The sequence below is a fragment of the Ahaetulla prasina genome, chromosome 1 (assembly GCF_028640845.1).
Source record: "Ahaetulla prasina isolate Xishuangbanna chromosome 1, ASM2864084v1, whole genome shotgun sequence".
In the NCBI taxonomy this organism is placed as follows: Eukaryota; Metazoa; Chordata; class Lepidosauria; order Squamata; family Colubridae; genus Ahaetulla; species Ahaetulla prasina.
In genome coordinates this window covers 72359072-72386413 of record NC_080539.1, presented here as the reverse complement: position 1 = coordinate 72386413, position 27342 = coordinate 72359072, and the positions used below count along the sequence as shown (strand labels likewise).

At 40.1% G+C, this 27342-nt stretch overlaps 1 protein-coding gene across 6 annotated transcripts in view; it reads left to right on the top strand.

The window, feature by feature from the left end:
* Positions 1 to 11407: 11407 nt before the first annotated feature.
* Positions 11408 to 27342, top strand: part of LOC131201901 (uncharacterized) — an 83737-nt gene continuing 67802 nt past the window's right edge. For 5 of the 6 annotated variants that reach the window (XM_058190646.1, XM_058190563.1, XM_058190483.1 and 2 more), the window contains exons 1-2: positions 11408 to 12700; positions 17737 to 17838. In XM_058190646.1, coding sequence (XP_058046629.1) covers positions 12284 to 12700; positions 17737 to 17838 — 519 coding nt within the window. In that variant the 5' untranslated portion in view covers positions 11408 to 12283. The remainder of the gene's footprint in view (positions 12701 to 17736; positions 17839 to 27342) is intronic. The other variant, XM_058190308.1, reaches the window with a different exon arrangement.

Sequence of the window (27342 nt, the reverse complement as noted above, 5' to 3'; positions counted from 1 at the left end):
TGCAGTATTGGCAGCGGCCTAAATTCCATAGGCTTCTCTCCATCCATTTCTTTATCCTCTGCTGCACTTCTTCTAGTGGCAACTCTAATCAACTAGTTGCTCTTAAGTGGGTCTCCTTGAAACAGAGGCAGTGCAGAGAAAAAACAACTATTTATTTCTTTTCTTAAAACAATTCCTATGCCACTGATAGTACTGACGCACCTTTCTAGAACCCAGCTATACAGAAGACCACCATTGTCATCTGTAAGCTAGTTTGTAGCCTTATGTATTGTGTGAACCTAGCCATTCTAATTTATCACAAGTCAAGAATTAAACAATTCCATCTTAAGTGTTGTATGTGAGCCATTTCCATAACTGGCTGTTGTGTAGCTAATCTTTTGGGATTGGATCCAGCTAAATCCCTTGGTGGGAAAAAGGATATTTCCGCCTGTGGGAGGCTTCTGATCTTGTTGAGCTTTGCCATGGTTATACAAAAAAAAGAAAGAAAGAAAGAAAGAAAGAGAGAGAGAGAGAGAGAGAGAGAGAGAGAAAGAAATTCTCCTCATCACTGCTGTAGAACAAGAAATATGCTCTCAAAACCCCCAATATGATTTATTGGCTAATAACATGCATAAACCCCATTTTAGCCCTTCATTTTTTCATTTAAAAATGATGACCATAATTAAGCTTGATCGAATAGGCTTTTAAAATTTCCTAATATTAGCTTTTACTTGATGAATTACCGTATATACTCGAATATAAGCCGATCCGAGTATAAGCCGAGGTCCCCAATTTTACCCCAAAAACTGGGGTAAACTGGGGACTCGAGTATAAGCCGAGGGTGGGAAATGAGGCACCTACCGGTTGAAACCCTCCTCCCTCAGCTGAGAAGGCTGGCGCCTCCCCCGCCCCGCCCCCCCACTGCACCGGCAGGGCTTCCGTCCGGTAAAATGTGGAAAAAAAAAAAAAAACTCGAGTATAAGCCGTATATACTCGAGTATAAGCCGAGGGGCTTAAAAAAAAACAAAAACTCGAGTATAAGCCGTATAGACCCGAGTATAAGCCGAGGGGACGTTTTTCAGCACAAAAAATGTGCTGAAAAACTCGGCTTATACTCGAGTATATACGGTAGTTATTTATTTAAATAAATATGTAATGAATGGCTTTGATTAACAACAGACTTGATTCAGAAAAAATTACAGTGTATTTGGGTGTACTTGCCCCTCTTTTTTAAATGTACTTTTCTATAATCTTATCATTCAGTTTTGAAGTTAGGACTTTTCAAAAACAGGCAATTTAAAGACTTTTTAGTGCTCTAGCTTATAATCTTTCCAGAGACTTGTTTGATGTAGTGGATAAAAATCCTGAATTAAAAACTGGGATTTGCCAGTTCTAGCCCTGCCTTAAGCACACAAACTGGCTGGTGACCTTGGGACACACTCCTTCAGCCTTAGGAAGAACATATTTGCACATTACCCGTGAAAATATTTCCAATAAAGTTACAGGGAGTATTCTTGCCATAACCAAAAGTCAAGGCTGACATGATGGGTCACAGCAACAACCAATCATATAAACTGGATGTCAGGCCTGGAAGCCATCTTTTGCATTGGGCCTTCAGCCTGCCACATTTACCTTCTGCAATTTCCAGTCAGCTTGGGGAAAGCTTTGTAATATTCCTTTCAACAGTGTGCAGTCCTTTACTTTTCCATGTTTTGAATCCAATCTATGGCTCCTAAAAATGTTTTACCATGTAATACAATTTATTGACTATTTCCAAATTTTAAAACTGATCTGAAATCATCATTATCAAATTGTATGCAGGGAGAAAAGAGCAAGCACATTTGTTTACACTTAATCCTATGGGATGGGATACCATTTAGTCATGATACTGATACTGAATATTTAAAACCTTTTGATTTCCAATTTGAGGCTTACCTCAATGCCACACAGACAAGAAAGATGATGGCTTCCTTTCCAATCAAGCAAAAGCTTTGCAAAGCTCTATTCACAAGGACTGTCCTTTCCTATACAATAGAAGTAAATGAACAACTTATTTTCATGCCGAATGTTATGTGATGAATTTTGACGTTCTGAAACTACCTTGATTTGCACACCCTATGCAAATGACATTTAAGTAAACTGTACGCAAATTATTCATGTGTTATGTTAAAAGTTCATTGAGAACGTAAGGTATTTATTTACAGTATATCTTAATTTCTGTATCTAAAGACCAGGTTAATATCTTCAGGAAGGAAATGTAATATATGAAACAGCTGAGACAACCAAATAACTGCTCAATACTAAAGACGTTTTTGTTATTTAAACTTCTCAGTACTATACAATAAATCTCTTGATGTCTATCTCCTAGGCTAAACACACCTCTACCTTTAGCTTTTCCCTTTTTTTTGTTTTCCTCAACTAAATTTTGCCCTTTATGGTTCTTTTTCAGGTCATATATGGAGCGAGGCCTTTTTGAAAGGCTATCTGAACTCCAAATCCCTTATTTCTGTCTGCCTCCATTGTGCCCGCACACAGCAAGACCAGCTGTTCTGTAAGTACTTTGCATCTCCTCTAGCAAGAAGTTGGAGTAATGAGCAGTCAATGATATGCTATGAACAATTTGGACTATTACCACTACCATGTTTGCTCCTAATATGTTCCTGTTGCTGAATAACACAGCTGTTGCATGACGTGAGTTCCCTTCTACAGTTTTTAGAAGCTTCCCTTGATCACTACAGTATTGTCGCAGTTCTTCACTTGAAAACCATGAATCCCCAGTTAGGTCGCACTGTTTTACTAAGCATCCTGACTGTCCCTGAGCATATATAAGTATGTGAAAAGTAAATAATGGAACTCAGAGTTCTTGAGCAGCTTAAAAGAATGAGGCAAAAGGGGGAGGTGGTGTGAGGAGGAGGAGGAAGGAAGCCCCAGGAGTCTTACATCACTGTTGACCCTTAGTGCTCTCCTGCTAATAAGTGAGCTGTTGAGTGATTGTTTCTGATTTTGGAGCATGAAAGTTGCTACGCTGGGGCTAAGATGGTCCCTAGGGTTGATTTCTGCTTCCCTGTGAGAAAGTTTCAGAGGCTGGGAAAGGTCATTCTGGCTGAGCTCATTGCCACAGTCTTCAAAGGGCAAAGAATAGGTCATATCTTGAAGATTTGTCTGGAAGCTGGAAAGAAAAAAAGAGGAGGGAGGAATTGATCTCAGGCACAAATTTCTCCTCACAGAACCAAACTAACTGAACTCTACAGAGTTTCCAATCTTCTTTTGCTACCCTTTCCCATTTCCTTCATTATTCTCCAGTGAAATCCTGTGTGAGTAAGCTGCAAGTCATAATCTAGAAGACCCATTTCCCAGCTCCGGGAACCAATACATCCCCTTGACGGTCTGACATAATAATGTCCAACTATAGGAGATATATTGTTCATTTCATTTCATTATCTGCAATGCAGTGAAAGCAAAATTCTGGGTTCTTCTTCAAGAAAGTTAAATCTGTTCCAATCAAGTATTACTTAAAGACTCTGGGATTACAGACAGACAGTTTTATATACTAGACCAGGGGTGTCAAACACAAGGCCCGTGGGCCATATTCGGTCCACAGTTCGCTTAGATCTGGCCCACGGGGCTGCCCTGGAAACAGCGAAGGACCGGCCCACGGTGGCTCTGCCAGTGAAAACGGGCTCCCAATCTCCATTTTCGGTTGGAATGGCGTCCTGCAACCCTCTGCCAGTGAAAATGGAGCTCGAGAGGGCCATTTGCGGCCCTCCCAAGCTCCATTTTCACTGGCAGACGGTTGCAGGACGCCGTCCCAGCCGAAAACAGAGATTGGGAGCCCGTTTTCACTGGCAGAACACTCACGTCACCACAGGCACCCCTGACATGAGTGACGTCAAGATGGCCATGCCCACACTGGCCACGCCCCCCCTTGTCCCCCCACAGGGCAACACCCACAGGGTTGTCTCACAGGGCTCTTATAGAGTAACAGTGGTAAAAGATTTTTATCCTGAAAATGTTTCAGTGAACATATAAAAGTATGTTTAAGCATTGTGAACCAGCTAGATGAAAAAGTAAAAAAAAAAAAGAACAACATCCTTCGTGGTATTTATTCCATGATTTAAAGTTGACACATTTGCAAGGGCATATTTATTCCTATCCATCCATATCTACAAATCCCACTATGCCATTTAGGGCTTATTCCATAAATTCACTGGGTTTTTTTATTATTATTCTTCAAGGCAGGGAATAAAAACCATAAAAATAAAGGTAACAGATTTATGCTAGTGGCAAGAAGTATTCCAGTTTTAATACCTCAAATAATTGGAATATTATTATTTCAATTCATTATGAGTAGATTTAATTTTTTTTAAAAAAACCTCAAGGGTACAATACATAAAATGCAGGATATTGAAGTATAACATTCCTTTGGAATTTTTTTATTTAATTTGGTAATATTTTATTCAGTTTGTTACAAATTCAGAAGTAACAGACCTCTGTGGCGCAGACTGGTAAGACAGTCTGTTATTAACAGCAGCTGCCTGCAATTACTGCAGGTTCAAGCCCCACCAGGCCCAAGGTTGACTCAGCCTTTCATCCTTTATAAGGTAGGTAAAATGAGGACCCAGATTGTTTGGGGCAATAAGTTGACTTTGTATATAATATACAAATGGATGAAGACTATTGCTTGACATAGTGTAAGCTGCCCTGAGTCTTCAGAGAAGGGCGGGATATAATTAAAAAAGGACAACAAAGACTGTTCTTTCTGCGCCAACTCAGTAAGCTCAAACTGCCCAAGGAGCTGCTGATCCAATTCTACAGAGGAATTATTGAGTCTGTTATTTGCACCTCTATAACTGTCTGGTTCGGTTCTGCAACCCAACAAGAAAAACACAGACTTCAGAGGATAATTAGAACTGCAGAAAAAATAATTGCTACCAACCTGCCTTCCATTGAGGACCTGTATACTGCACGAATCAAGAAGAGGGCCGTGAAAATATTTGCAGATCCCTCGCATCCTGGACATAAACTGTTTCAACTCCTACCCTCAAAACGACGCTATAGAGCACTGCACACCAGAACAACTAGACACAAGAACAGTTTTTTCCCGAAGGCCATCACTCTGCTAAACAAATAATTCCCTCAACACTGTCAGACTATTTATTGAATCTGCACTACTATTAATCGTTTCATAGTTCCCATCACCAATCTCTTTCCACTTATGACTGTATGACTATAACTTGTTGCTGGCAATCCTTATGATTTATATTGATATATTGATCATCAATTGTGTTGTAAATGTTGTACCTTGATGAACATATCTTGAGAGCATATGCACCAAGACAAATTCCTTGTGTGTCCAATCACACTTGGCCAATAAAAAAAAAAGCAAATAAATAAAAATAAAATAAATAAAAAAGAATAATGATCCCTTCAAAGCAGGATTTTGAAAAGGTGTTGCAAATTATAATTGTAATTAAAAAGTTATTATTATTTTAGCGCTAGAATAACAGAATAACAGAGTTGGAAGGGACCTTGTAGGTCATCTAGTCCAATCCCCTGCCCAAGCAGGAGACCCTACATCATTTCTGACAGCTGGCAGTCCAGTCTCTTCTTGAAAGCTTCCAGAGATGAATGTCACACAACTTCTGAAGGCAAGTTGTTCCATTGGTTGATTGTTCTCACTGTCAGAAAAATTCTCCTTATTTCTAGGTTGAATCTCTCCTTAATCAGTTTCCATCCATTATTCCTTGTCTGGCTCTTGGGTGCCTTGGAAAATAGCTTGACCCCTTCCTCTCTGTGGCAACCCCTCAAATTTTGGAACACTGCTATCATGTCTCCTCTGGTCCTTCTAGACTAGCCATGCCCAGTTCTTCCAACCATTTTTCATATGTCTTAAACTCCAGCCCCCTAATCATCTTTGTTTCTCTTCTCTGGACTCCTTCTAGAGTCTCAACATCTTTTTTATAGTGTGGTGGCCAAAACTGGATGCAGTATTTTAGGCGTGGTTAGTATCTACAGTATACCCTATTTTACAAATTCCCCTTTTACCTTATGAGATCGGTAATTTTTACAAAACTATTTGCTTTATTAATAACAACTGTAATTATAAAAGCAACATATATTCACAGTATTTATTTTCTTGGGCAAACAAATGATGGTCATTAGTAGAAGTAATAGAGTATTGTTAAGAAGGGTGCCTGAGCAGGACTTCCATATGTCTTTTCAACAGATGTTGCTCATACCAGATGATGTAACTGTGCAGTATGGATGCAAGGATTCCTTATCTTCCTCACGCACTCTGAACTTTCCAAGAGCTAGGACTACCCTTCCAACAGACAATTTCAAGGCTGTCAACGATCATTGACACCAAGCATGTGTCTGTTCTCCACCCCTTTCTATTGGCGAGAGAAAGCCAGGTGCGAGCACAGTTCCAAAAGGACAGCTGATAAGAAGTGATCCTTTTGTGTGTGTGTGTGTGTGTGTGGGAGAGAAATTGTTCCTTAGTGTCAAGACATATGGTAGCTGTTGATGGTACAGGCAAGTGATTTCGTCAATGGTAGTTCTGAGAAGGACACTTCTGCACCTTTGGAAGAGGAGTCCAAGGGAGGAACCTAAAGAAAGACAGTAAGAGCAATTCTGGTACACACAATTTTCTGAGAACTGTCAGAGTTCTATAGAAATCCTTATAGAAGGATTTCTTGTAGACATCTCCCAAAGGATCTGAATTTCTTATTAGAAGCAACTATGAAAAATATAGTAATGGAGGTGTGGGGGGTAATTAATCATATGCCTGTGCAGTGTTTATTGGCTGCTCCAGTTGAAAACTGAAGTGGCTTTTTTACGATGGTTTCTAAGATCAGCTTGTATATAAAGGGTAAAGTGAAGGGTAAATTTAGGGTAAACCATGCAACTCAATGGGATTTAACTTGCTTAGTACTAACTTCCTATTGGTTGCAGTGGACCTTTTTAAGTGCCTGGTTTTTGTACTGAGATGTCATGAGACAAGAGTTATGTCATCATACATGAAGAAAGAATTGTGACCAATTGTGACAATTAATTTTTAAACAGAATTTAAAGCTATATGTGATTCCAGGCATACATCTATGATAAAAATAATATGAATATGCTGGTCCTTGGGGGAAAAAGATTTTGAGTAAAAGGTAAGTGAAGATGTATCATTTATTTGCCTTCTCTTAGCTTTATATTTCTAATATAATATGCATCTAAAATGGTTTCTGCTGTGTTAAAAGTGTATTTTTGATATAAAGGAAATAATGAAAAATACTTAAGATGGCAACTAATATAAATTAGTTTAAAGAAATATTGTTGTATACAAATTGCAGAGTTTAAAGGGTTAATAAAATAAGCAGTATATTGATTGATCACTTCTTAAACTGCACTTATTGATTACAGAGGTAATGTTAATCATATTTAATTTCAAAATGTGCTCTATAAAAAGATAATTGATGCTGATGTCTAAACTATTGACTCTAAATTATTGAAAAACAACTTATAATTCCAGAGTGTCTATATTAAAACATTATTCCTTCAAAGAAAACCATCATTAAAAATGTTCACAAAATATGTACATGAAGATAATCAGAGAGATTGTAGTTTTTTTTAAAAGTTCATCCTTAGATATGACATTTAAACCTTGGATCCTGCAGCTAAAATGACTGTTTTTGGATTGGTGATGGATGAAAAAGCTTGTTAAACTTTTTCCTCTGTTGGCAATGAATAATTCCAACAAATTAGCAGAAATTGTGTGTGGGTGTGTGCACAAATGCACATGTACACACACACACCCCAAGCACAGTAAGTTGTAATTCTAGCGATAGAAAATATATGTAGCTTATTAAAGTTGAAATCCTGGGTGCTATTTGAGCTTAGTTATTGTGGACATTTCATTACCCAACTAGGTAGTATCAGAGCATCCAGTTGGTGCACTTAATTACCTAGACAAATGTCTGCAAACAAATATCCAAGCCCAGCATCAACGACCTCATCAATTATAATGAATTCCATTAATAATAATAATAATAATAATAATAATAATAATAATAATAATAATAATAATAATAATAATAATAATAATAATAATAAAAGAGTCTTTAACATCACTAAAACTGGACAGTTCATTCTCCATCATCTGTACTGTGTTTATGAAAATCTTCACCTTGTATTCTAGATTTCTTACGATTGCAAATAAAAATGATAACCCTTCCACTCTAAGTGAAACAGTGTGGCTATGCTGGCAACAAGACTGTATGTGATATCCTGTCCCACAGATCCCAATTATTACAGTTAATTAACCAAGTAAGAGAGAGCAAAAGACTTATTGTTTCATGTGAACAAGTCCCTTGAGGTCACTCATTACACAAACAAATACAGAACCTAAATTGCAGAACCTGACCCCAAAAGAGAGCACTTTTGTTCAACATAATTACATCTATGATCTAGATGCCAAAGGGCATGCCCAATGCTTGCCTCTGAACAGAAGCATGCTATGAGAAAATATGTGTATAAGCCTAGATCCATTCTAATACTGCATAGTGAATAAAAAGACATTATATGCTCCATTTTCTTCTCAACACTGTCTTCTTAACTGGCTCTTCCAAATCCAAATTTTGCTCTTCAAAGAAGGGGGTGAAAAATGAGGGAACAGCACATTTTAATGTCCTCCTAATCTCATCTTCTATGGGCAACTGGAGTATAATTTCTGCAGTTCAAATGGAAGCTGAAAGCAAACCCAATAATACCCTCAGCAAAAAATAATACTGGTTTTTTTATTCTTCTGTGTTGTTAATGCAGCAGCATCTTCCTATCTGTAGGCAACTTAAGCATTGGTGTGGGTAGGCAGCTTGCCTACAGACGACATCATATACTGCATGGAATATGCAAGGGGAAGCAGGAATGTTATCAAATGGATCTTCTTCTGTATATCAAGCTCATTGTGTTTCCCATAATGTGGGAAACAACCTGAGTTTGATATAACTCAGTTTGTATCTGTGAATGTTTAAATAATTCTCACCGCTACCACACATTCTAAAAGTTTGTTTTTTTTATACATGCCTCCTGTAGTGTATTCTTCGACAAAACAGGATAGCAGATGCAAAATGTAAATCCCCCTATGCCTGAATGAATTTATGGTGATGTGAACAAGATAAGCCATAGGTGTTTTTTTTTTTGTTTTTTTTTGCTAGTACACATACGTTGCAGCCAAATGCTGTTTACTACGCAGGTATGTAATTGCTTCCACTTGCCCCTTTCATTACACTATCGATTAGGGCATTACGGGGAATGTGCATAGAGAAGTACGGAGGAAGTTGGATCTTGTTCGTCTCCGATTCTGTGTTCTGTTAATTTTATCCAAGGAATTAAAGCGATCTACATGTCTGGAGGTTTTTAAGAAGAGACTGGACAGTCACTTGTCTGGAAGTGCTCCTGCTTGAGCAGGAGGCTGGACTAGAAGACCTCCGAGGTCCCTTCCAGCTCTATTCCGATTCTCTCCCTCATTGACTTAATGTTAGGAAGCCAGTGTGCATACATGTTTTATACCCTTGCGGGCAATCACACATGCAATTTAACATTAAGGGCAGAGCGTGGTACAACAGCGCAAGTGCGCATCTCCCGCAACGCGTTCCCTCTCCCAGGCATCCTACGTGTTCCTTCAAGCGTTTCAAACGTGCGGAGTCCCTCTAAGAGTCTCGGTTGAGAGACTCAGCCGTAAATACCCTATTTTCTAAACATGCAGCACTTCGGGTGGCTAATTCAGAACTGGGGCTTCTGGGACTCCATAGCGCAACAGGTCCCAAAGTGGGAGAAAACCGAGATCAGGGGATGCATTTTTTTGAATCACGAGGGTTTATATATATAGTATGGAGGCTCAATTCGGATTTGTAACCCTTTGGCCGTGCAGCGCTGGGGTTTCTTCCATGTCTTCCAGAGATGAAAAGTCAGTATTGTCCGTTGCCATAGCGCCCAGAGAACTTTCCTCTCCAAGTCCCCGCGCTTTGAGCCTATCCTTATGGAATTCAATTGCATCATCGCCTCCGACGCTCTCTGTTGCTATGACTACTCCGGGCACTAAGCAGAAGGTTCCACCCTGCCCTCTTCCCACCCGCAATTTCCCTTCCCAGAAATAAAACGGCCCGCGCGCTTAGCAGCAGGCGCGAGCTTGTAAGCGAAACCGCCTCCACTCCGCAAGCCCTGAATGCAGCCTTGCTCTCGGCCTTGGGTCCTCCAGCAACGAGCTGCAGCGTGGATACCGGTGCAGCCTTAATTCCCGCCTGTCTTGCCCCCGTTTTTTTAGGGGGGGGGGACCTCACCTTGCAAGTTTTTGCAACTCGCGAGTGGCAAAAGTTTAATGCCTCGCTTTTTCTCGCCCGGGGCTGCAGGTGCCTCCCTCTGGCACTTTTTTTAAATGAGACCCTCGCCTGGAATGCAAAGCTACGCCCGCCACGGGGGCCTCCGGCGTTTTGGCTCCCGGCCCCTCGGACAGCTGAGAATGTTTGCAGGGGAAGCGCTTTTCGGCAAGGGACAAATGTGGAGAAGCGCTTCACCTGTTGAATTCCGCGCAGCTGTTAATGCCAGCTGCTGCCGCTGCCGCCGCCAGCATTTCCTCGCCCGCGTTGTCAAATGCCTTTGTTCACCCCTTTTCCCCTTTTGGCTCTATTTCAGAATAACCGCGTTGGAAGGGAGGGACCTTAGAGGTCTTCTAGTCCAACCCCCCCCCCGCTCAGACAGGAAATCTGGCTTATCTAGAACCATTGCAGACAAATGCCTGTCCAATCTCTTTTTTAAAACCTTCCAGTGTCACCTGCCTGCCCCGTTTTCCTTTTCCAACAACTCCGCACTCCAGTAGGTGGGAGCCTAACTCCCCGAGTGAGCGGACCAGCCAATTTCCCCATCTTCCCGGGAGATGGGGGAAGTAGCCTTTAGGTTTTTTGGAAGCCGTCTTCTCCCCTGAGTCCAAGCCACATTACCTCATGCTAAAGAACTCCCTGTCTGAAGAGCCGGGCTAAATATAGCGAGTGGAAGAGAGAGTTAAGACTTGGGCAAAGGAGGGAAGGGAGGGCTTTTTCAACGAGGGGAGAGCGCTCCTCCTCTCCTTCTGCCCCACCCCACCACCCCCACCCCCACCCCCACCCCCAATGCTGGGCTGATTCAGGATGCGCCCTTTTTCCCTCCACTCCTTTTTGACCTCGGTACATCTATCTGTGCCTCCCTCCCTCCCTCTCCCCCCCCCCACAGATCCCAGGCCCGCGCCCTGAGCGCAGCATGCCCGCCCCGCTGCTCGCCCTCCTGCTTCTGCGCACCCTTCTGACTCGCCTGTTGCTGCTGGCTCGCAAGCGCCTCCTGCCGCTGCTCCGGCGCCTGAGGGCCCGACTGACTTCTCAGCAGTCCCGCGAGGCCATCCTCACCTGCCTGCTCTGCCTCCTCAACCTGCGCAAGAAGGTGGACGTCGACTGAAACGGATTCAGGGAGGGAGGGAGGGAAAGAGGGAGGGAGCGCACGGCACCCTCTTCCCCCCAATTTTCGGGGCTCGGAAGTGGTAATTCCGGCACCCACCTGTCAGAGCCCCGGAGCGGAGGGAGGCGAGTCGTATCCTCCCAGCACCCGTTTTCCCCATCAGAAGCGACGTTTGGCTTCTCATGGGAAAGCGGGCGCTCTTCCAGCCAAGAGAGAAGGCGAGCTCAAGAAGTATTTACCAATTGCACTCCTCTCAAGGGGAAGGTTTCATTTTTTTTTTATCTCATTTCTTAAGATCCTCCCCCCCCCACCCCAAACCATTCCTCCCAACTTCCAGGCGCTCTGAATAATTTTTCTCCTCTTTGCTCAGTAAGCCAAGACCAAGTTCCCTCCCTCGATTCGGCTCTCTCTCCGCCTTTGTTTTCCGGCAAAACTGATCGAAGACTGAGTGACTTCCTCACACAGAGTTAAACTACCACTGCCCAGAGACCTTGGCTTGGTGGCAGCTGGGTAGCTGCTAGAAAACCAAAGGAGGTTTGGAAATCCTGCTGGAACGTTTTAAGGAGAAGCTTCACTTGTGAGGGAGCTCACAAACGTGGACGCCTGAGGGAAAGAAGAGCAGGACGGATCCGATGGGACACAGTCTACACCTCTGAGTTTTCTTGCATGGGATGGAAGAAGCCAAGGCAAATCTTGTCACTTCTGATTTTGCCTTTCTTTCTATGTCCTCCAACAAGCGGTCCTTTTCTTTCCTACCAAAAGCAGAGGGAGTTTATCAAGACTTGTGCCCTAGCATTTTTCTAGGGCCCCTGTAAGGCTTGTGCTAGGGGAGACAATGTCCGGTAGCACAGCAAGGAAAGTCCAACCGTTCACCATTAGCACCAAATTATCTCTACCCAAGTGTTCCCTGGAATTTCCAAGAGACAGCTGTACTGACATTCCTCTCCATGCTCTGAATAACCATGACTTGCACCAAAACCTCAATGAGTGTGTTTCTTTGTATCTGGCTCAGACGTCTCTAGAGCCTGCTGGAGAAAGATTTAAAAGGGCTAGCCCTATTGAAGAAGTGGTCACCAATGATGATTGCATCAATAGCAATTCACTGTCCCGTTCCATTAAGAAGATTACTTTGTCCAACTGGCATGGAAAAGGTGGTTTAGGGGAAGAAGGGCTGTTCAGAGGCCCTTCCCACACCAGTGCGGAGAAAAATTACAACAACAACAACTGCAAAGCAGGAAAAGCACAATTCAAGGTAAGCCATTCGTTTCTCTCCTCTTATTTTTTTGCTATGCTCTCTGCTCTGCACTTCACAGCTCTTTACAGTGCTGGATTACACCTGGCTTTAGGATCTTTGTGCAAGCCATCGTGTGAAAAGGAATCCCAAGTAGTTGAATTAAAGGTGATGGAGATCTGAAATTCAGGATTCCTCCAGTGTTGGGGAGGGAGAGACAATTTTCTGGAGAACTTGATCACATGGGGGTACAGTTTATTTCTTCCTACTATCTGACATAATCAAACATGAACAAAGAATAATGCTTTTTCCTACAGGGGTGAGCACACATGCTGCTTAAATTCTACCTGACCTCTAGTCATTATTATTTAAAGTACTTTGCCTCTGATAGCATTTATCTGCAAGCAGCTGCATAGTGAACATCACTCTGAGCTAGACATGGTACCCTACCTTTACCTAGTTATCTTTCCATAGTACTCCTCTCAGAACTAGTAGTAGGACCTTGAGATTTCTGGTTCCATATTATTATTTTTTTCTAGTTCCATTTATTTATTCCATTTCTTATCTCATGCATTGGCTTATTCTCTTTTTGTTTCTGTTTTGTTTTGTTGTGGAGATAATCTGTGGATGATGTGATGAGACTATATTACCTCTGAACATGGTTTATGAAAGTCTATGAAAGGTTACTCATACAATTAGTAAGCATTTAAATTTCTATCTTCCAGCATTTTTTAAAACACAAGGTTATGTCATTTCTGGATATGTATTATAAGGAAACATCCTGCCAAGTAATGCCAGGAAAGGCTTAGAAAATAACCTGTGTGTTTTAATGGTACTAGGATTTGAATATAAACAGGACCATACTAGAGTTGCCTTTTATGTTTCTACAAGATTGTATTTTACAAGGTTGTGTTGAATTTTATTCAGAGAAAGGGTTATGAGAGAGACATTTGGAAATCTCAGAAAAGGTGTGCCGTTCGGCAAAACCTCTTGTCAGAAAGATGACTCGGATCACATTAATTTAACACTTCAGTTGTTTGTAGCCACTTTCCTAAATGAACTGTAAGTATACATGGAGAGAGAAAAAATATTGAGGCCAGCTATGTGATAGCATGTGATGTCAGTTCTGTGAAATTATGAAACATGTTCCAATGGGATAAGTTGAGGCCATGTCATTCTGTTTTGGTTTTAATAACGAAGACAAGATTTTTTTTAAAAAAAAAAATTCTCTGCAGGCATGACTAACCGTGTTATCTCATCAGCCCCATGGAAAGTGTTGCCCAAACTGACCTTGGAATCTTGGCCAAGAATCATTCTGACAGCCTTTATGTGTTTCTCCGGCATTGAGCCTTATAAGATATAGATGAGTGCTTCCCATCCTATGGGATGATTGGTTTGATATCATTTGTATCTTCTCCAGCTGGAGGACATTCTTCTTGCCAGTTCATTCCTCGGTTGCTGTCCCCACATTCCAAAGTTAAAGAAAGACTGACTCGGTTCTTGTTTTCACATGTGCTCCCGGCTGCTGCTGCTGCTTGTTGGATGGGATCAGATGGTGCGGGAGGGAGCCCTACCTCTGCTATCCAAGTGGAGCAGAACTGCAGGAAGGATGAGATCATCTTTGTGCTGACAGCCTTGTTTGCCTGCAGCTGATGGATTGAGGGAGCTTCACATGTACAGTAAATAAAGCACTTATGTCACCTGCAAGCTTATCTCCCCCACCCCCAACTCTGGCCAGGGAGACGCCAAGCGGTCCCAGCTGGGGGGAAATAGATATTGACTTCTTTGAATATTTCTGATTACCATACATTATGGAATTTAGAAACCATACATCATGGAATTAATAGCTATTAGGTGTTTGCAAAAAATAATAACCAACCTGTAAACAATAGAAATAAAGGATCATCTAGTCAGGCTTTCACTACATAACAAAGCATAGAAGTTTACTCAGTGGCTGAACTGCCTATCATTTACATGCTAAAGCGTTCCAAATCTTTTGCAGACAATATTCTAAGCTTTCCCTTTAGTGCAGGGGTCTCCAACCTTGGCAACTTTAAGACTTGTGGACTTCAACTCCCAAAGCAGGGTCAGGAACTCTGGGAGTTGAAGTCCACAAATTTTAAAAGTTGCCAAGGTTGGAGACCCCTGCTTTAGTGCATATGCCTTGAACTTCAGTCCCAGGGAAGACTATTTCTATTTAAATAAGCATGGACATGGAAGGGATGCACCTTTCAAAAGTGATTTTTAAAAAGCGCTGTTGTTTTCAGACATCTTGAGCAATTCTGAAAAAAGAAACTCGAGCGCAGCTGAGGAATCCTATAATTAACCGTTGTAACTTTGACGTGATTCCCAAAACAGCAACATGCTTTTTTTTTTCAGGCTTCCATGGAAGAGAGATGTGCTCATGCTTCCAATTAGTCTGAGGCATTTCTTCCAAATTATTTTGGAGATGATGGAATAGTTAGCATTTATGTATTTAAGAGAGTTATGTGGTCTTGTGAGAGGATTTTCCATTTTCTGAGATCCCAGAGATGTACTCCAACATCAAACCCTTTCAGCAAAATATATATTAATAGATTAACAGAATTGGAAGGGACTTTGTAGGTCATCTAGTCCAAACCCTGCCCAAGCAGAAGACCCTACGCCATTTCTGACAGATGGCAGTCCAGTCTTTTCTTGAAAGCCTCCAGTGATGAAGCTCCCACAACGTCTGAAGGCAAGCTGTTCCATTGGTTGATTGCTCTCACTATCAGAAAATTTCTCCTTATTTCTAGGTTGAATCTCTCCTTGATCAGTTTCCACCCATTATTCCTTGTCTGGCTTTCGGGTGCCTTGGAAAATAGCTTGACCCCTTCCTCTCTGTGGAAGCCCCTCAAATACTGGAATACTGCTATCATGTCTTCCCTGATCCTCTCTTCACTACACTAGCCATGCCCAGTTCCTGTAACCATTCTTCACCCCAGTCCCCTAATCATCTTGGTTGCATTTCTCTGGACTTTTTCTAGAGTCTCAACAACTTATTTGTAGTATGGTGACCAAAACTGGATGCAGTATTCTAAGTGTGGTCTTACTGGGGCTTTATAGAGTGGTATTAGTACCCCACTTGATCGTGATTGTATTCCTCTGTTAATGCAATTTAGGATTGCATTGGCTTTTTTGCCTGCCACTGCACACTGCTAGCTCATGTTTAATAGGTTATCCACTAAAACTCCAATATTCCTCTCACAGTTATTGCTAGAAATATTGAAACAGTAAAAAACATCCCCTCATTGATGCTTCTAATCATCAAAGAGATTTGCTACCATTTTGTAAAGTGAAATAGAGCACCAAACTCATGGCATTCATTGGAAACCTACTGACTTTGGGACCAAGACTTTCAAGACAATTTTATGAGTGTCTGTAGAAATTGCAATGATACCAAAGTCATGTAAACATGTACATTAGTATGCCATTGTGTAAACAATACAATTATTCAATTTACCTCAGTTGCCCCATGATGTATGATGATGTTACTTGCATCACCATTCTCCAGGTGTCTACGGACACTTTAGTTTACTTAATCAAACCTTCATAGGGAGTAAAGTATTTAAGGACCAAAGCAGTTTATTTCACACTACATAAATATAGGACAAGTTTCTTAGGTTTGTAGCAGAGAAATACTGAAAACTGAGCTCACCGGGTTATAGATGGACCCTAATATAAAAAAGGTAGATTTTTAAAAAAACCTTAAAAATGTTACATATTCAGAAAAAATAGTAATAATGTAACTAAACATTTGAATATTAAAATGTAGCCTCAAATGTCACAGCTGTTAAGTATAAGATTTATATATTTTTGTTCTAATTCCTAGCTTCTATTAAATTGCTGTTGTACCAGAAAGTTGTTAAGCATCAGGTTTATATATATAACATACCTACATAGCTCTAATTCTATCTTCTATTTTTATCAATGTCCTATTTATGTATGAGTTCATTTTCATTAAATATCCTATCACAATAGCATTTCCCCATCTTGCTTTAAATCATGCAATTACTGTCCTATTATTTGTTGTTTGCAGATTTGCAATATCATTATCTTATGTTTCATTGCAAAGAAACCTATTTATCTCACACTACTAGTCTGAGAAACTTGGACATCTACATGTCTGTCCCATTCACTGCAATTTCTCTGCTATCTCTTCCCCACTTTCTTGAGTATTGGATATGCTGAGTGGTGCTTATAGGAGTTCAGCAATAACAGGAAGGCAACAATTTCCAATGTTTAGAATACATACTTGTGGAATAAGTATTGTAATGTATTGTTTTCTCACAGATAAACAGTACGTGATGCTTCATCTATCATGAAGTCACCATTACTTTAATAGATATTCTGTTCATATGTGAATTATGACATTCCTTTACATCCTCACTGCTAATAGAAGATAGATATTGCTGAGAATAAAATGTTCTGAGATACTGGTGTTCTAATTTGTCCTGGCTACATTTGACCATTGGTTATTGTGTCTTGATTTATTGATTCTTCTTTTTCCATATCCATATGCTAAGTCTTTGTGTAAGAATGAAGAACTGTATTCAAACTGTGTTTTTAAAAATCAATAATTAAAAAAAAATACTGATCATTTCTTATGAAAATGAGTGAAAGAAAAATTTAGGCAATGTTTATTTCATCTTCTTATGACCACCTGTGGGCTTGCAATATAGCAACAATTAATGGGTGGAACCCTTGTTAAAAATCATGTCTCATTGAAATTATTGGGGTGCAATACTCATCTTAAAGCAGGGGTGTCAAACTGGCCAGATGCATCACACGCAGGCCATGCCCACCCTGGTTCTGCAAAGGCAAAAAACTTCATCATACGTCACATGATACGATCAGGTTTGACCCCTGTGTCTTAAAGCATAATCAGGATGAGGATTTGATAAAACACAGTAAAATTGAAAAGTCTGAATTTTGCCATTGCCACCTTAGCAGCTCGGTGTCTAGCTACTTGATTATTCTCCGGTGATTTTCCATAATTGGGACATGATAAATCTTCACCATGCTAATTTTTCCTACAGGTATTTCTCAGAAAAGAAGTGGATCCCAAGGAAGAAAAACAGAATGTGAGAAGCCCCCAGGCTAGTGACAATTCTCTAGTTGGCAGAGTTGCGCCTTTTGTGGTAGGTTTCTTTTACATCCTGCCGAGTTAAAAAGCACTACTGTATATGGTTGAATTCAGTTTATAATTAGGAGTGGAGCTTGACTCGGAAAACACTGGACTTTGTACATGAAGGATTGGAATTCTTGAACATCAATGTGGATTTGAGTCTATCCTTACCTGCAGCAGGTACTTAATCTAATCCTTGCTAGTCTCCTATGAAACAGGAGATTGCCTAGCTTGGTGAACATTTTCAGCATCCATAAATTCCATTAGATATTCAAATCTTTGTTTATTGACATTATCTTTGGATGTTGGCTTGCATGAGATTTATCTATAAACAAAGAGGCACCTCTTCTTATATATAGTTTATGTTTGATTTTAGTAGACTCTAACCTCAGGTTATTTTTCTAATACACGTCATTAACTGATTAATATACATTATCAGAATGTTTTGAATTTTGGATCAGAAGGAAGGATAAGCATTGGTTTATGATGACTTGCTTTCAACTGATGCTTTTTGTAATGCTTATGAGAAAGACTTTTTGCCTCCTATAATGGCCAACATCTTGCTAGATAGTAATCAATAAATACACACATCTTTTGATGCAATTACCATCTTCATATTTCAAATCTTGTTATAAGTTCTGCTAGTCCTTTTGTGGAAATTAGTTTTGTGTTTTCATCCGTTGAAGTCTTGCCTTTCCACCCAAGGTGCTTAAATTATGGAGGGAAAAGATGACAATCTATTGAAGAAGTCTGTAAATCATATCCATATCCTCCCAAACTAATCAAACCATTCTACCATATCCTTTTAAATTAGCAACTAAAGGGGCTACTATAGAAGATTTGGGGTGTGGAGGGGACTTCTCTGTTTCATCTATAACTGATGTTTTGTGAAGGAAAAGGTGAAGGAAGAAAGTGCAAGATTCCCATTCTGGCCTAAAAATAAAATCAGGAAGTATATAACTCTCAATGTATCCATATTCTTGTGAATGTTAAGGCTTTCTCCAAGCAGTATTGTTTTTTTATCTGAATCAAGTGAGGCTGTCAAGATGCTAAACCAAAGATGGTGCTCTACTATAAGTAGATATGGTCTCAAGTCTGACGAACTGGTGTTGAACCTAGTTAGGAGTTACAGCTGTCATCTGAACAGAAATCATTTTGCCCTAATGATCCACACTCTGACAGCATTCTGTTTCTATTAGTAACATGCTGTATATTGTGTGTTGGTCTGCAGGTGGGAACAACTTGGCAGCATTAACATCAGCCAATCAGATGACCAGCTTCTTCCTCTGTGACTTTCTTAAGTTCTTTCAGAATCATTATGGCCCTGTAAAGCTACTTTATCTAAAACTAAAATAGAAGTTTGTTCAATATTAACTAAAAGTATGTTCTATTTTCTATTGTTGAGTGGGAAGGTAGTACTTGAAAAGAGGAATCAATGTACGGTATATTAAGTACAAAAATGGCAAAGAGGGATGATTTACAGATTCTCACAACAAAGATAAAAAACAAGCATTCATAATCTGATCGTGAAAACTGCCACTTAGAATTGGATATACTACTGGTATGATGCATCAGGTTGTTTGAAAGGTATAGATTCTCAGTTTTTTTAATAAGCCCCTTTAAGTTCCAAAAAGGCATAGCTCTAAAGAGAATCGCAGAGAAAATCTCCATTAGAGAAGATAAATAACAGGCTCTCATTTAGTCTCTGTGGAACAATCTGATTGTCTCAGGGACTGCTGTAGGTTCACAGGATTTGACATAGTGCGAAACTCACGATTTCCCCTCCTTTCATTAAGACGGAAAGCAGCATTAATCTTGGCATTTATAGCTTTTCTTTGCAAGAGTTATTTACAACTTGGTAACTACATTCCATTCTTTGCTTGGCTTATAGCCATCATGGTTCAAGATTTAAAATGCATTGTAAAATGGACCTTTTCCTTTACTGTACTAAATATTATGCAGCCTAAGTGTACTCTGTATGCATTCTACAGTATTGGTTTAACAAATGTGTACCCACACATATACACTGCACTATTTATAAATACACTTCTTACTTTTTCTTTAGAAAAAAAGTAAGGAGCTAAATGTACTGGCCAACATACATACCCTTTTAGGCTGGCATAAGCTTTCTCTCTGGTCGATATAGCTTCACATCTTCCATTACTTCAGCCTCTGCAGTGGGTAGAAAGGAACTCACAGCACCTTCTCCTCTTTGGATCTACTCTTCTGAACAACCAACAAACTACCTCCTTAGGTTGCCAGCCATTAGTCCTCCTTCCAATTCTACAAGTTCTCTTTTCCAGCAGACTTTTTTATTTTCTTAAGTCTTCTTTTCTCTGCCAACTCAGTATCTGCCCCACCCTTCTCCTATGGGAAACCTCTTTTGGAACACCAAGCTATCATTCCTTTTACTTTCCAACCACAAAACAAAAGAGTATCTGTTTGGATTCTTGCATGAATTTGACAGGCTTTCAGGAAGGTATGGGCTTATGCATGCTGATCCAGTGAAGAGGTGAAATAAATACAATGGATCTTGAAAAACAGAAACGGACCACCCACATGCCTTGTACCACATGCGGCTCATACAGCGTTTAGGAAATATGGATCTGAAGCTCTGATTGTGATAGCCAAGTAATAAAAGCACATTTTTCAACCAGTTTTTTCAGCAGGAGAAAAAAAAACCTCTTTAAAATGGTTATAAATCTCCTTTTACCTTAATGCACCAAGCTGTCTATCTCATCCACCCAAACAGTCTCTGTTCTGTTAAATTTCAATAATGACTTTGCATCAAACTCTGTAGTTTTTGACTGCTTTTTTTAAAAAATTGTGCCTCTTCAAACTCCATAACTTAGTATTAAATTAAGTAGCATTGTGGTTTCTTATAAAAGACTTTTTAAAAACTGCTTGCTTGATAAACAGCATGTATCGAGTTGTAGAAATGGTTGGATACACATTTCCAAAACTAGTTCACCAACTACCTTTCTGACATCTGAATATAGCATTGTCCCATCTCATTTGTGAGCAGGTGTATATAATGATATCATCTAGAAGACCTGTTGCAAAACAATACATGATGTCAAAGTATCTGCAGCCAACATAAATGAGAAGGGTATTGTCTTATTAGTATTACAGACTGCTGATTCCAAGAGGATGTGACAAACAACTTAGTCTGAATGCATAAGCTGATGCAAGATGCCGCCCACTGACACTCCACTGTCTCAAAGGCTTTGCCCATGACAATCCCTTTTTTGTGTTCCTGCGTAGAGTGGCCTTCTTGTTCATGTTCAACCTCCCTCCTTCTTTCCTGCCAGACGGAAACTCATTTCTGGGGGAAATTTCATGGGAGGAAATGAATTAGGTTACTAAGCAAATCCATACGCTTATCTCAGTGGAAAATTGAACAGGACACACAGCATGGGGACTGACAACTTGGACTGGCTTTCTATGACTTGTTGCCCTCCAGATGTGTTGGATTGCTTCTCATTATTTCAGCCAGTGTGGTCAAATGTTATGTTGACTGGGAAGAATGACAGTCATAGTTCAGCAAGTTTTATTCTATTCGTTTCTAAAATCATTAGTTACATGGTAGCGATGGTCCACAGGGCAAAATGCATCTAGAAGCATGCTAAAATATAAAATCATCATAAATACAATTAAAAATAACTCCAAACCCATAAAACATTGGTCTATTAAAATGGCTCCTAAAAACATACCTATTTAAAATGAACTCATAGTAGTAACATTGCGTAAAGTCCTGAAAAAAACAAACATATATTTATGTGGTACTGAATATGAAGCAGAATAGTTGGGGCCCTTTAGGGAGGGTATATTTCATAGAAGATGACTAATATTAAGCTTGTTTCGATAGAATCAATCATTCAACACATCTCAATATACTGTGGGAGAGCCCAACTTCTAGTTATTACACTAAGGCCTGCCCTATGGTAGGAATATTCAATCGTGGAAAGGTTATAATGAACGACTCAGTTGCCGATGGCATCTCTTTAATGGTGGCCTTTTGCAATATGCTTCCAGATTGCCTAAGCCACTGCATAAAATTAGCCTGACTTACCACCCAGTGCAGCTTGCCATTCACTGGGAATTTGTTGTTGTTAGTTGTGAAGTCGTGTCCGACCTATTGCTACCCCATGGACAACGTTCCTCCAGGCCTTCCTGTCCTCTATCATCCTCTGGAGTCCATTTAAACTCATGCCTTCAGTGACTCCATCCAGCCACCTTGTTCTTTGTCGTCCCCTTCTTCTTTTGCCCTCAATCTTTCCCAGCATTAGGCTCTTCTCCAGTGAGTCCTTCTTTCTCACTAGGTGGCCAAAGTATTTCAGTTTCATCTTTAGGATCTGGCCTTCTAAGGAGCAGTCAGGGTTGATCTCATCTAGAACTGAGAATTAGGTTTGTTCATTTTCTCCTATTCTGATTCAAAACATCTCTGTATTATAATGGGCCTCACAGTGTTAGGCATTATTAAACTTTATGAAAGAAATGAGAATTCTGCTACTTGGCCTTAAACTCAAATATATATATGACTGAAAGGACTGAACAATTCATATATTCTTGGGAGAATTTAACTAAACATTGCATTGTACAACATAAAATGATTGCCTTTTGTGATGTAGATATAGCCACAGGATTGGCTGTGAGATAGATAGATAGATAGATAGATAGATAGATAGATAGATAGATAGATAGATAGATAGATAGATAGATAGATACTCAGATGTATCATATTCCTCAGTTATGTTATGTGTCATTTGCTGCTCTACAAATGTTTTCGATGAACGTTCCTACAATTTACTGTCAGTACTCATGATTTGAAGATGTCCAGAGTTAAAAAACAAAACAAAGCACCAAAAGATTGAGAGGGACCTGAGCTGCCTATCCCTATTCCATAGGTATGATGATTATTTTCCCACCATCACTGACTTCTATTTTCTGTGCTGTAGTTGGGGATCCTTTTATGTCTTATTTTACAAAGGTGATTTTAAGCTTTTTGTCCTGTGTTTTATCTTTTAAGTCCTATTGATCTCTGTATCCCCGGTGGGACTTGAGATATAGTATTTGCAATGTTAGCCCTCCTTAGTGTTTTGTTTGCTGGAGTTTTGGCTGAGTTTAGATAGAGGTCACTTTTATAGCTGCCAGTCCCCTAGCCGTCTTGGAGCAGGGACAAAACATTGTGTCATTGCAGAGCTCAAGAACAAAGCTTGGAAGCTATTCAGGGCTGCCATTCGATGAGTTGCTTAAAATAAGTGTCTTTAGTCAGCCTTTCAGGAGCCGAGTCTAAAGCTCATTTGTAAAGCAGGCAGGCATGAAGTCATGCTTTTGTTTTAGAAGTTCAGGAGAAATTGCTTTAGTTTCTCTTGGAGCCTGAGGGAAAGAGCAGGGTAGTTAAATTAGAAGAAATTTAACATAAAAGTTAAACCTAACAATTTTGGGAAATGTTGCTTATGTAACAACCTCATCATTTGCAGTCTTCAGAATGGCTTTTAGAAAAGTGTTCCTGCAGTCATGACCTCAGTCACGATGGCAAATGCTGAGCCAAATGGACAGTCCTTTCCTTATAAACCAAATTCTTGTATTCAGTGGAAATGCAAACACTCTAATGGATTTCAATGAACCAAAGTAATTCAATGGGCACTCTGATGCAGGCTGCAGTGAGCTCGAAACTGGTCAGGGAGCTTCTATGGACTGCATTCTTATACCATTATGTAAAGGACAAATACTAAAAAGCAAATTAATAACCAAGCCAGCTTTCAGGAAGGCAAGGACAGCTTAAAACGTTTGTGTTGAAAATATAATTCCCTAAACTAAATAAAGGTAGTCCTCGACTTACAACAGTTCATTTAGTGATCATTCAATGGCAGTGAAAAAAGTGACTTATGACCAGTGGTGGGATTCAGCCAGTTCGCACCACTTCAGGAGAACCGGTTCTTAACTTTCTAAGCAGTTTGGTGAACTGGTTGTTGGAAGAAATCATTAGGGCAGAGAACCAGTTGTTAAGTTATTTGAATCCCACCACTGCTTATGACCGTTTTTCACAGATAAAACCTTTTCCGCATCCCCATGGTCACGTGATCAAAATTCAGATGCTTGGCAACTGGTTCAACCATTGACCATTGCTGTATCCCAGGATCATGTGATCACCTTTTGGAACCTTCTGACAAGCAAAGTCAATGGGGAAGCCAGATTCCCTTAACAACTATGTCGCTAATTTATCAACTGCAGTGATTCACTTAACAACTGTGGCATGAAAGGTCATAAAATGGGGCAAAATTCACTTAACAAATGTCTCGCTTAACAACAGAAATGTTGGGCTCAGCGGTGGTCATAGGTCGAGGACTACCTGTAGTAGTGTTTAAGTATTTTTCAGCTATGAGTACAAATAGTGAGATGGGGGAAGCCTACATTTAATATCAAAACATGTATAAAGTGAACGGTATGCTAAATTCTCCTCAGGTTTCCACTTATGGCTATTGCCATAATTTTCAATATTTTTTTAACCCTGGTCACATTTCTAGTTTCAGAATTCAGTTAATTATTTTGCTGATGCAAACACACACACATGCACGATTTCAGATTCAAAATGGACATGTTTTATAAAAGCTTCATAAAAATTTAATAAATCAACAAATATTAAATTTGTCAGCCCCTACTTTATAATATAGTGTATATCAATGCAGATACATTAACTGCTGAGCAATTACAGCTTTATGACCAGAACTATTATATTGTTATTTCAAGCCAACATAAGCATGAGGATAAAGTAGCATAGCTATAATATCAGTCATCAGTAGCATCTGATGCCATCAAGTATGGTAATATTACTGTATAAAGCCTAAAACTGGGATTACCTGATTTGAGCTGCCAAAGTTCAGATTAGCACTAAATGTTAGCAAAGAGTTGGTTTTCCGTATCTCTTTCCTACCATCTAAAATGGCTGCCTCACGCAAAAAATGAGAGATGGGAATGAAGTGTACAGATAGTCCTCGATATAACAATCATAACTGAGCCCAAAAAAATTTTTCTGTTGCAAAGCGAGACATTTGATAAGTGAGTTTTGCCTCGTTTTATGACCTTTCTTAAGGGACACGGTGGCTCAGGGGCTAAGACGCTGGGCTTGTCGATCGAAAGGTCGGCAGTTCAGCGGTTCGAACCCCTAGTGCTGCGTAATGGGGCAGCTTCTGCCAACCTAGCAGTTCGAAAGCACGTAAAAAATGCAAGTAGAAAAATAGGGACCACCTTTGGTGGGAAGGTAACAGCGTTCCGTGCGCCTTTGGCGTTGAGTCATGCCAGCCACATGACCACGGAGACGTCTTCGGACAGCGCTGGCTCTTTAGCTTTGAAACGGAGATGAGCACTGCCCCCCTAGAGTCTGCAACGACTAGCACGTATGTGTGAGGGGAACCTTTACCCTTATGACCTTTCTTACCACACTTGTTAAGTGAATCACTGCAGTTGTGAAGTTAGTAGCACAGTTGTTATGTGAATCTGGCTTCCCCACTGACTTTGCTTGTTAGAAGGTCGCAAAAGGGGCTTACATGATCCTGGGACATTGCAATTGTCATAAATGCAAGTCGTTTGCCAAGCATCTGAATTTTGATCAAGTGACCAGGTGGAGGCTGCAATGGTCGTAAGTTGAAAAATGATTGTAAGTCATTTTTTTTCAGTGCCATTGGAAACTTGAATGGCCACTAAAGGAACTGTTGTAAGTCAAGGACTGCCTGTATTTGGGACACATTCATACAAAGATTCTGTCCCAGTTCAAAAGTAACTACAGGCCTTTATAATCCTACCGCTAAATTGGCAGCTTATTTATTTATTTATTTATTTATTATTCGTACTTTTATACCGCCCTATCTCCCTAGGGACTCAGGGCGGTTTACAGCCATATAAAAAACATAAATATATACAAGGTAAAACATTAATTTAAAAAACTTATTACATAGGCCGAATATTTAAAATAGAGATATAAATAATAAAACCCATTTAAAACCAAATTTAAAATTTAAACATTTAAAAATTTAAAATTCTAGTCCAGTCCTGCGCAGATAAATAGATGTGTCTTAAGCTCGCGGCAGAAGGCTCGAAGGTCAGGAAGTTGGCGAAGACCTGGGGGAAGCTCGTTCCAGAGAGTGGGGGCCCCCACAGAAAAGGCCCTTCCCCTGGGTGTCGCCAGTCGGCACTGCCTGGCCGACGGCACCCTGAGGAGTCCCTCCCTGTGAGAGCGCACGGGTCGGTGAGAGGCATTCGATGGCAGCAGACGGTCCCGTAAGTAGCCCGGCGCTATGCCATGGAGCGCTTTGAAGATCATTACCAAAACCTTGAAGCGCACCCGGAAGGCCACAGGCAGCCAGTGCAGTCTGCGCAGCTTACCTGATTTATTTATTTTTAGCTCTAAAATAACCACATAAAAGCTTTTTTATATTTTTTCCTAAATATGACATGCCACAGAATTTATGGGTATTCCATTTCCTCCCTGGAGCAAAACCCTTGTTTTCTGAGCCTCAGCCGCTACCAGTCTTTTAAAGGGAATAGGTCCTTGATTCCATTGTGAAATTGTCAAGATTTTGACAATTTCCCTTTCCCTTTCTAATGGACCAGGCACTTGGAAAATACCCAACTTTTTAAAAACTTGTTTGTCTCTTTCCCTTTTATGTGGAATGGGGAATTGAGATTTTGGTTACTCCTAAGGCAGAGGAAAAAGTCCCCTTACAAGGAGTTCTTGTTCAAATTGCCTAAAAATTAAGAATTTTCTTTAGAATTTGCAAACTATTCTTGTGTCTGACAGCTGCAATAGGAGACATTAGGGAAAGTTGCAAAAGTTATGACTAGATATGCTACTTTGCAGCAATCAAGAGAGATTTTTCTTATAAGAGGAATGGTAGCTTCACTTTGCTACAAATTCTTACATATTTACAAGTAAGGAGAAGTAAGGCGTGCATAAGAGCACAAACGTGCCTACCGTTCCTGTCCTATTGTTTCCTTTCATTATATCCAATTAATATAGTTATTACATACTTATGCTTATATATATGCTTATATATTATATACCGTATATACTCGAATATAAGCCGATCCGAGTATAAGCCGAGGTCCCCAATTTTACCCCAAAAACTGGGGTAAACTGGGGACTCGAGTATAAGCCGAGGGTGGGAAATGAGGCACCTACCGGTTGAAACCCTCCTCCCTCAGCTGAGAAGGCTGGCGGCCCCCGCCCGCCTCTCACTGCACCGCAGGGCTTCCCGCTACCGTCCGCAAAATGTGAAAAAGAAAAAAAAAACTCGAGTATAAGCCGTATATACTCGAGTATAAGCGAGGGCTTAAACAAAACTCGAGTATAAGCCGTATAGACCCGAGTATAAGCCGAGGGGACGTTTTTCAGCACAAAAAACGTGCTGAAAAACTCGGCTTATACTCGAGTATATACGGTAGTTATTTTCATGCTTATGCTTATATATACTGTTGTGATAAAATAAATAATAAAATAAAATAAAATAAAATAAAT